At 54.6% G+C, this 9,939-nt stretch overlaps 1 protein-coding gene across 3 annotated transcripts in view; it reads right to left on the reverse strand.

Annotated features, from left to right (window-relative positions):
• Myh7b (myosin heavy chain 7B) overlaps nucleotides 1-9,692 on the reverse strand; it is a 22,328-nt gene extending 12,636 nt beyond the window's left edge. Inside the window, exons 1-15 of one of the 3 annotated variants that reach the window (XM_055602347.1) lie at nucleotides 9,576-9,666; nucleotides 7,909-8,015; nucleotides 7,595-7,738; nucleotides 6,962-7,118; nucleotides 6,581-6,608; nucleotides 5,641-5,737; nucleotides 3,670-3,693; nucleotides 3,462-3,554; nucleotides 3,292-3,355; nucleotides 2,558-2,656; nucleotides 1,312-1,415; nucleotides 989-1,127; nucleotides 619-737; nucleotides 394-543; nucleotides 85-255 (exon numbers count right to left, since the gene is read on the reverse strand). In XM_055602347.1, coding sequence (XP_055458322.1) covers nucleotides 85-255; nucleotides 394-543; nucleotides 619-737; nucleotides 989-1,127; nucleotides 1,312-1,415; nucleotides 2,558-2,656; nucleotides 3,292-3,355; nucleotides 3,462-3,554; nucleotides 3,670-3,693; nucleotides 5,641-5,737; nucleotides 6,581-6,608; nucleotides 6,962-7,118; nucleotides 7,595-7,738; nucleotides 7,909-8,015; nucleotides 9,576-9,666 — 1,587 coding nt within the window. Of the gene's footprint in view, nucleotides 1-84; nucleotides 256-393; nucleotides 544-618; nucleotides 738-988; nucleotides 1,128-1,311; nucleotides 1,416-2,557; nucleotides 2,657-3,291; nucleotides 3,356-3,461; nucleotides 3,555-3,669; nucleotides 3,694-5,640; nucleotides 5,738-6,580; nucleotides 6,609-6,961; nucleotides 7,119-7,594; nucleotides 7,739-7,908; nucleotides 8,016-9,575 lie in introns of all 3 variants that reach the window. The other 2 variants (XM_055602348.1, XM_055602346.1) reach the window with 2 other exon arrangements.
• Nucleotides 9,693-9,939: the final 247 nt, after the last annotated feature.

Here is a 9,939-nt window from a genome sequence, read left to right on the forward strand (position 1 = left end):
CACACACACACACACACACACACACACACACACACACACACACACACAGGCTGCTTCTGGCAGGGTCCCCACCCTAGGCCTGACCTTCTCGATGAGGTCGATGCAGGGCTGCAGGTCCAGGCCGAAGTCGATGAAGACCCAGTCGATGCCCTCCCGCTTGTACTCCTCCTGCTCCAGCACGAACATGTGCTGGTTGAAGAACTGCTGCAGCTTCTCGTTGGTGAAGTTGATGCACAGCTGCTCGAAGCTGTTGAACTGTCAGGGGCAGCAGCTCGGTCAGCAGCTCCTTGCGGATGGGGGTGGAGGGCACCGGAAACAGGGCTGTGCTCCCCACGCCCACCCCTTGGCCTCTGCCTCAGAGGGGACAGTGCCTAGGTTGAGAGCTGTCCTTACCTCAAAGATCTCGAAGCCAGCGATGTCCAGGACCCCAATGAAGAACTGTCGGGGCAGCTTCGTGTCCAGGGTCTGATTGATTCGAGACACCAGCCACCGGAACAGCCGGTCATAGGTGGCCTTGGCCAGGGCCCCCACAGCGAACACCACCTGTGAATGCAGGGAGGCAGAGTTGGGGGCCTGCCTCAGTTGTTCCGGGGCGAGCCTTAGTCTGAGGGTCCTCACCTGCTCCACGCTCTGGCCCTTGGTCACATACTCGTTTCCTACACGGACCCGGGGGTGCAGCAGACCTTTGAGGAGGTCCCCACTGCTGACCCCCATCAGGTAGGCAGCCTTGTCAGCACCTGGCGGGCAACATGGCTTGGATGTGGGAAAGGTCAGCAATTGGGCATTTAGGGAAAGGGTCTGTTGTCACAGCTTGGGGCTAGAAAAGGAAGGTTGGGAAGAATTGGGCCTGCATATCGCCATCTTCAGGAAAGTCCAGAGCTCAGACAGGGACGGAGAACACTTAGGTCGAAGGTTATGGGCTAGTGAGCATGCACAGAACAAGGTGTCCAGGATAAAGGCCGGCCAGGCTGGGATTAGAGGTCCTCACTCTCAGTGCCGTCTGCCTCGGCCTGTTCCTCTCTCTGCTTCTGTTTGAACTTCATGTTGCCAAAGTGCAGGAGGGCACCCACGATCTTATAGCAGGCACACTTCTCCTCCACGCTGAAGCCCAGGATATCCATGGCATGCTGAGGTGGAGGAACAAGGCCGGTTCAGAGGAGGATGGGTCCTTGGCCACGCCACTGATGACATTTCCTGGTCCCTACCCAGCCCACTTGTTCACACACTCACACCACACCCCCACCACACACCCCATGGAGCCCAGCGTGGTACCACCTCCCACGCCCCACTCCCCACCCCCACGGAGCATACGTCAGTGGCGATGAGCTCCTCCCCGTCATCCATGTTATCCACCGTTGTGACCCCCTGGCTGCAGAAATGGTAGTCGTAGGGGTTCATGGACAGGAGCAGCATGTCTGTGGACAGGGAGGCCGAGTTCTCAGGCTGCCTTCCCTCTCCAGTCCCACCACGAGGCCTTGGGGCATCTCTGTGAACAAGACCGCTTGGGCTTCCCTGGAACCTGAGCTTCTGGGCCCTGTTATCCACACACGTGGCTTTTGATTTGTTATTTTTATATATTTAGTCTTCTAAGACATGTTCTGTGTAGCCCAAACTGAAATAAATTCAAGATTCTCCTGTCTCAGCTCCTCAGTACGAGAATTACAGGCATGGCCACCTGGCCGCTTCTTTTTTTACAGTTGTGTGTGTGTGACTGGGGATGGAACTCAGGACTTTGTCTCCTAGACAAGTTATCCCTATTACTGAGTTGTACTTAGCTCTTTCAAATTTTCATTTATTAACATAGTTTATTATCATGTTTATTCCTTTTGTCTAGACAAGGTCTCTCTCCATAGCCCTGGCTGCACTGTTACTAGAGCCAGGCTGGCTCCGAACTCACAGAGATCTGCCTGCCCTGCTTCTTGAGAGCTGGGATGAAAGCACATGCCACCAGGCCCAGCCCTTTTCATGTATAAGTTCATGAGTCTCTTTCTTCATGGTTCTCTGGGGAATGCTCCTCGGTCCAGAGGTCTCCCTCACCCGTGGACCACTGCTCATGGTCATCCCTCTAGCCCAGATTCTGAGCTGGACACTGGGACAAAAGGAGGACCATACTTTGCCTTCAAAGGGCCTACGAAAGTGAAAGTGGATATAGATTAACACGGGGGGGGGGGGGGGGTTCCCTCGGTGCTGGGTGGGGCTTCTAGTCTCGGGATGGCAGGGCAATGGAGCTTAGAGGCCTGTTCCCTAACACAGGAACGCGCACGCGCGCGCACGCACACACACACACACACACACACACACACACACTGCTACCACTGCCACCGTCACCCCTTCCCCAACAACCACCACCAAAAATAAATACACAAAAAATAAAAGAGGGCTTAGTGACAAGAAGCAGCAGCAGAAGAAGTGTGCAGGGCACACTTCTGTGTGTGTGAGTCTCCAGGGGAGTGGAGGTGTCCCACACCTCTCCAGAGAGGGTGAACCCCCATCCCAGGCCCGGCCTGAGGGGGCCCAGGCAGTCTTTTGGGTTCTGAGCCCCCATCCAGGCCCTCACCCTGCAGCTCCGGCTTCTTCCCTGAGAGGATCTGGTAGTATACGTGGTAACCACGCTCACCAGGCAGCTGGAAGATCACTCGGGACTTTTCCAAGAGATCTGTGGGAAAGGAGGACTAGCCTCTGTCTCTGCCTTCCCAGAGCAAAGACTGAAGCAGGGCAGGGATAGGGGCATGGCAGCCACGAGAGGTGGGGCATGTGTGGAGGGGCCTGCCTACACTGGAAAGCGCCTTCCTGATCTGTTATCTGTGTCACTGTGTGACTTGTGTCTGCTTCTGCAGAAGACACTGTCAACCTTCTGTGTCGAGACACAGGTCTCTCAGCTGAACCCAGAGCTCCGATGAAGCTGTCTCATCTCCAGGGTGCTCTAAGGCTCCCTGCCTCGGCCTCCCAAGGGCTGGGGTTACAAGAGGGCACCACCCCCACTCGGCATTCACACGGGTTCTGGGGACCTGAACTCTAGTCCTTGCACTTGCACAGCAAGTTCGTTACTCATGAGCCCTCTCCCTAGCTCCCAAGAGGAGCTTCTGAAGCAAGAATAGGATATGATCAACTTCGGGCTACAGGCGAAGCAGGAAAGTAAAGACTAGGAAGCCGGTGTGATGGGCGAGGTTAGACTCAAGCGGGAACTGGTTGGGGATGGAGAGAAATGGCCAGAGCGGACAGAGGCAGGAGGATTGACTCAGCTCAGCCTCTGCCCCTCCTCCCACACTGCCTGCCCTCTCCCGCACTCACAGCTGTCAATGTCAGCAGAGGCCAGCTTCCCGGAGGGACCGAAGTGGATGCGGATGAACTTGCCCTGCAGCAGGGGAACATGTATCCTGAGGGTCCCCACCACCAGGGCCCTCCCGACTGCTGACCCTTCCCCACCCCCAGCAACCCATCCTCCGACTGTGCCCACTCACAAAGCGAGAGGAGTTGTCATTCCTCAGAGTCTTGGCATTGCCAAAAGCCTCCATGGCAGGGTTAGCCTCGATGATTTGATCCTCCAGGGTGCCCTGGTGGCAGCAGGAATGAGGGGCCAGGGCAGCCCATGGAATCTCTTGTTGTAAGGAGATGTGGGCATCCCCAGGACCCCGTAAGTGTCTGCCCCACAGCTGGCCCTATACTTACCCCGGTCTTTGTTGCCAGAAATTGCTGGAGGGAGAAGGAAAATGTCAGAGGGTGTGAAGTCTTTCTGGGTAAGGGTCGGGCATCGGGACAGTGGGACAGTATGTTAGTCACCCAAATATTTAGTAATGTTAAATGTGGCATTCTCCCCTTGCCGACTCTGGACACCTTGCTCTCCTGGGGCCATTAGCTGGGAGATGCTATACAGGGGAAGCAAGGGCTTGAGGCAGGGGGTGACACCAGGTCTCCTTTGTACTCGGCCCAAGCCTGTCTCTGGCTGCTCAGGGATCTCTTCACTGTCCATGTCCACACAGGGGCCTGACTAGTCTTCTCCCTTAGAGGCCTGCCAAAGCCCCTCCTCCGCAAAGACCTCCCTGATGGCTGAGACTGTGGATTCTTCTTTCAACTCCACTTCCTACCCTAACCTCGCTGGTGGCACTTTCACAAATGTCTCCGTACTACATTAGCTGTGTCTTCAGCATGGTGTGTGGACTATACCCAACACAGCCCTGATGGCCACATATGTCAGAGTGAGGAGCTGATCTGCCCAGGGACACACAGCAAGTCCATGTCCTGGGGGTCACCTCAAGCATCCTTCCCTCCGTGTTTCCATTTGTTCCCCACCCCACCCCTACCCAAATGCCAAGCTCCTGGGAAGGGGAGAAGGAGAGGAATGGGCGCTGGGATGGCTAACATGCCAGTGGGGACCTTGTGGCCACTCATTCATTTATTGACCTGAGACACGTTCTGGGAAGAGACAGGAAGGGGCCTGCCCTCCCTGCATAACTCACACCCACTGCTTTTGTTCAAGATGCTCTCTGGCCATATTTGAGCTCAGGGGAGGGAGGCAGTGCAGCTTTTAAGTCCCCAAATCTTGTGGGTGACCTTTGGCTGACCCCTCTGTCCTGACTCGGGCTCAGAGCTCCTTCCTATGCGGGTACTCCCCTGTCCCAGCCCTTCCAGTTGTGTTCATGTCAGCTTTGGGCCGTGTCATCTTTTCCTGTTATAGGGTCACCCCATTTTTCTGCGGTCTCCTCAAAGGCCTTTTAGTGTTTGAAGAACATGGTGGGGGAGGAAGGGAGAAAGAATATCAAAAAGTCAACAGCAAAAACAAAACAACAATGGCTGCAACCAAAAACCAAAACAAACAAAATCCCAAAACCAAGACAATCAAATGAGGAAAGGGAGAAGGGAAGGAACAAAAAGAAGAAAAAAAAGGAGAAAGAAAACATAGCAAGAATTTTAAAAGAAGAAAAAAGAAAGAAAGAAAAGAAAGAGAAAATCGCCCCAGAATAAAGCAAGGCTCAACAGGACCAGGAGTGCGGGTTGTGCAGAGGAAACCTGGGCTGTAGAAAGGACCAGTCATATTGGTCAAGATGTGTGGAGCCAGCGGAAGCCATAGAAACCTTGACAGCTGGCCTGTGGGCCAGGAATAGGCTAGTAGTTCACATTAAAAACAACAAAAAATCCTATGCCTCCAGTGTTTAAGAAGTTCCAAAAAGATCGTAATCAAAACCAAGGCTGTGCTACTGTCAAGAATTCCCAGAGTCCTCCGCTCTGGGTAATCACCCTCTGTGGATGAGCCTTTAGGTGGCAGCAGGTAACAGTGCCCTCCATGAATGCAGTTCAAGAAAAACAATCACTTCGAGGTAAAAGCAGCCTGCAGGTCCCAATGGAAATGTCACACACACAAACATGTCCAGGAGCAACAATGTGGCTCCGGCCTGTGTGGTGGAGGGGAAGGCAGGCCAGGCGCAGGCCTAACACAGTCTTGGAGGTGGCCACAGGTTTTCTGGTCAAGCCTTGCTCAGGCCAGAGTCTCTCACCAAGGCAGGAGGCTCAGGCAGGGCTGGGTACTCTGGGAGGTTGCAATTTTAAAAAGAAAAAGAAAGAAAGGAAAAACAAAAACAAAAACAAAAACAAACAAAACAGTGGGAAACAGTGGGGATTGGCGCCCAAGTGGGCAAATCTTACTGCCTTCTTGCCCGGCCCGTCTCCCAGGGCAGCGACGATGGCAAAGTACTGAATGACCCGCTTGGTGTTAACCGTCTTACCGGCCCCCGACTCTCCGCTTGGGCAACACAAACATGAGTCACCAATGCTCGTTTGTCTAATTCCTCCAGCCCCCCAACCTCAACCCTCCCCCGCTATCTCTGTTCCCCACTCCGTATCCCCAGATCCAGACTCCCAGGTACAGAGCACTCCATGGGATAATGGCACCAATGCACCACAACCTACTGAGTACTAACTTAGCTCGTGGTGCCAGGCCAGGCTCCCTACCTCCATTGGAAGACCCCAGAGGCCGGACCATGAGCATCTTATGCATAAGGAAATGGGCCTCGGAAGTTCTGGACCTGCCTGTGCTCTGTGCAAGGTTAAACGCACTAACTGTTGGTAATTCTGTGTGGCAGATTAAATTGTTCTGTTTGCATTGGTGAGGTTCAGAGGCCACAGGCACAGAGCAAGAAATGGGAGTGTGAGTGCCTGAATCCAGCTTGTTCTTAATAACCAGGCTGAAGCTGTGTGTGCGCTCACAGGCATGCATGGGTGTGTTTGCATGTATTTGGTCTGACTGGGCATGAGTCCGATACACATGAAATGGATCACTTTCCCATGAAGGCTAAGGAGGGAGGAGGCCTGAGATACAGAAATGAGAAGGGAGGGAAGGGAAAAGGAGCTATACACAACCTCCAGGGAATGGAGGGGGGAGAGTCCCAGCTCTGTGGAGACGCAGCCAGGAGCTCGAGGGTGCTCCCATGTTTAAACATCTGCTTTCTACCCACTCCCCGAAACACAAATGAGGGCAGGGGGACACTGGCTGCAGGAGGTAAAGGCCCAGGACTAAGCACTGTGGCTCCAACTCTGAGCCGCCACCACCACCACCACATGCCAGCATTTGCCACACCGTACTCACGTGATCAGCATGGACTGGTTCTCTCGGTCTAGAGGAAGGGGAGAGAGTGAATGTGTCATCCAGGGTGAGGGGCTAACCAGAGGTGGACCACCTGGCTCATCTTTGGCACAGGCACGGTGGCCACCACCCAAAGTCCAGTGGGAAACATCAAGCAGGACTTCTAAAGAGGCAGAATAGCGAGGGCAGTGCCAGAGGAGGGCAGTGCTGAAGGGCAGGGCAGGGCTCCTAGCCAGAGGCCGCCCTGGGGCTGAGGGGGCTAAGGGGGGGCTAAGGGGAGCCGGGGGGGCTGAGGAGGGAGCTGAGGGGGCTGAGGAGGGGGCTGAGGGGGCTGCTGAGGGGGCTGCTGAGGGGGGCTGAGGGGGGGCTGAGGTAGGCTCTTACTGCGGAGCATGTCGTTGTAGGCGTTGTCTGCCACAGAGTATATATGAGGCGGGGCCTCCGAGCGACGCTTGCCCTTGTAGGCAGCCACCACAGAAGCTGTGTAGACCGGAAGCCATTTGTACGGGTTAATGGTGACACAGAAGAGGCCCGAGTATGTCTGAGAAGAGTTCACAGACGGAGTTTTGAGGGAGAGGGAAGAGATATGTCGAAGTCACCATTCCCAGGCCCATCGTGACCCCTGCTATACTCAAGAAGCCTCCTGCTACGCCATGCCCTGCCCTCCTGCTCCAGCTCATGCCCCAGGTAACAAATGACCCAGCAGCCTTTTGCTGAACCTTCAGAGGTGCCAAGTAGGCAGCCGGGTCCCACACAGGGCCTTGGCTCCGCCTTGCCTCCAAGACCCTAGACATTACCAAGTCAGCGCTAGGCCGTCCCCTCAGTCACCTAGAGTTGTTCCCCTGGCCCTCTCCTCTGCCACTATACAGTCCTGCCCCTTCAGCCCCAGAGCTTGCTTCCAGCCCTGCTCCAGCCCAGCTCCCCTGACACCTTTCCCGCTGGGCCCTGATCCTTCCCTTAGACCCGTCTCCACTGGTGGCCCCGCCTACTGTCTCCTGTCCCCTGCCCAGGACTCACGTAGATCATCCAGCGAGCATATCGCTGGCGCAAGTTGTGCAGCACCGCAGCCTCGTTGAGGTGCGTCATCATGGCCATGTCCTCCAACAAGTCAAAGCGAGGTGGGTTCATGGGTTGCATCTCTGTTTCGCGCACCGTCAGCACCTTCCAAAGAGAGGCATCGTATTGTGAGGAACAGAGATGGGCCAGCTGACCTTGCCGCTCTCTCCTACCCACACGCTCCCATGCCCCACCCCGCTTCATGCACTGTGGCTACAGCTGGCCAGAGATGCACCCGGGGTCGGAGGGCCATCTCAAGGAAGCCGGAGCCCAACCTTCTGGTCTTTGGTCTCCACAGTGACTCTGCCTCCAGCAGCCTCAGTCTTGACCTCTGCCTCCACATAGGCATCTTGTTCGTCAGGCACCCAGACCCTTTTCTTGCCTGGGTTGCAAAGAAATCAGTCTTTGAGAGGGGCTTGGAGTGTCCAGTGGGGTTCCTATGCCAGTGCAGTGTCACACACACACACACACACACACACACACACACACACACACACACACCTACTCCTCGCCGAGAGCCCTTCTGCCAGGACATCAGAGTTCCAGTGATGTCTCATCCAAACCTAGGGCGGGGCTGGGATGGCCCCCAAAGCTCTCCAGTGAAGCAGGACTCTGTGGTGCACACCCGTGATCTCAGCACTCAGGAGGCAGAGGCAGGTAGATCTCTGAGTTTGAGTCCAGCCTGGTCTACAAATCGAGCCCAGGACAGCCAGGGCTACACAGAGAAACCCTGTCTCAAAAAACAAACAAGCAAACAAACAAACACCTGGAATACCAGTCTACACTGCACACCGGGTTTCGGCTCCCGAGTGGGAGCCTTCGTTCTCAGTGGGCCTGTTTCCTCAAATGCAAAGAGCATGAGGCCTCCTGAAGTCCCAGGTGGGGCACCCCTTCAGGGTTGGGCTCCTAACTCTCAGGTGGGTTTCTGCTTCCCCATTTCCCTGAAGGCTTGGACACAGCTGTTCAGGAGAAGCGCCCTGTGCCCTGTGCTCATTCCTGACTGGCCAGCTCACCAAAGAGCTTCGGAGAGCCTTGGTCAGAACTATTCACATAACAAGACTCCAGCCCACCCTCCCTTATCTATTTATCTATCTGTCTGTCTGTCTATCTACCTACCTAATCTATTTATTTTTAAAGTTAAGATGACCTAAGGAAATCCTCTTCTCCACATGCTAAATTTTTAAACAAAGGAAAACAATTAAGATAACAACAGCAGAATGTCAAACCAAGCTGAGACACCTCTCCTTTCTTTTGAGACAGGTTCCCACTTTGTAGCCCTGGCCTCCAGTCACTGAGACCCGCCAACCTCTGCCTCCTGGGCGCTGATAGCAAAGATGTGTGCTGCCAGGTCTAGCTAGGCACATTACATTTTGAGCACAGTGCTGTGTACAACTCCAGATGTTGCATACCACTGAATCTGGCTTCAATTTGGTCCCCACCTGCCCAGGTTATTGAGAAGAAACACAGAGAGTCATCGGCTCTGGGCCAGGCACATAATAAGCCTCAGGCACTCATCACCTATGTTATTATTGTACTATGAGCCATAAGTCATAAATAGTAGTCTTTATTCCCGTCCCTGATAAACAGTGGCTTTGGCTCCACGGAAAGCACTAAAAATAAGTTCAGCACAGGTTTTGTGGACACGGAGGCCAACTGCACACATCAGTCTCATCTCTGAGGCCCTGGGTTCCAGCCTGAGTATTCAAAAGAAAGCTGACATTGTCCCATCTTACAGAGGGGCAGACTAAGCCTCGCTGTGGCCACACAGTCATCTTCACATGGCTCCTGCAGTTTTAGCCTCTGGCACCCAGACACTGAGGGAAAGACCCAGGCGTCAGGCCATAGCGTCCCCGTGGTTTCAAAAAGAACGTCTGCCCTCTTCACCCCGTGGAGAGTCCATCGGGCTTCTCCATGGCTGCTGTCCCTCTCTGCTCTCACTTACCATCCCATGGGACAGTGTGCACCTTCATCAACTCCTGGTAGCCCTGGCGGAGGTAGCAGGCTGATTCTCCAAGTTCGCTCATATCCATCATGGTGATGAGAGGTAGAGAAGGAGGACCTGAAAAGCTGGGCAGCGATTCAAGATAGTTCTAGGCAGCAGGCACTGGAAGATGACAAAGACAGGAAACTCAGGGGTCAGGATCCTCTAACCCACAAGGCTTGATAGTGGTGACTCCCTGGGTGAGCCTGCAAGTGAACACCTCCAGGCGTAAGTACTGCTGTAAGTACTGAGGACCTAGGCTCACCCACCCTCAGCCCTGACCAAACCACCCTCAGCCCTGACCACCCACCCTCAGCCCTGACCA

Source organism: Psammomys obesus, unplaced genomic scaffold, assembly GCF_907164565.1.
Source record: "Psammomys obesus unplaced genomic scaffold, mPsaObe1.curated_primary_1811, whole genome shotgun sequence".
In the NCBI taxonomy this organism is placed as follows: domain Eukaryota; kingdom Metazoa; phylum Chordata; class Mammalia; order Rodentia; family Muridae; genus Psammomys; species Psammomys obesus.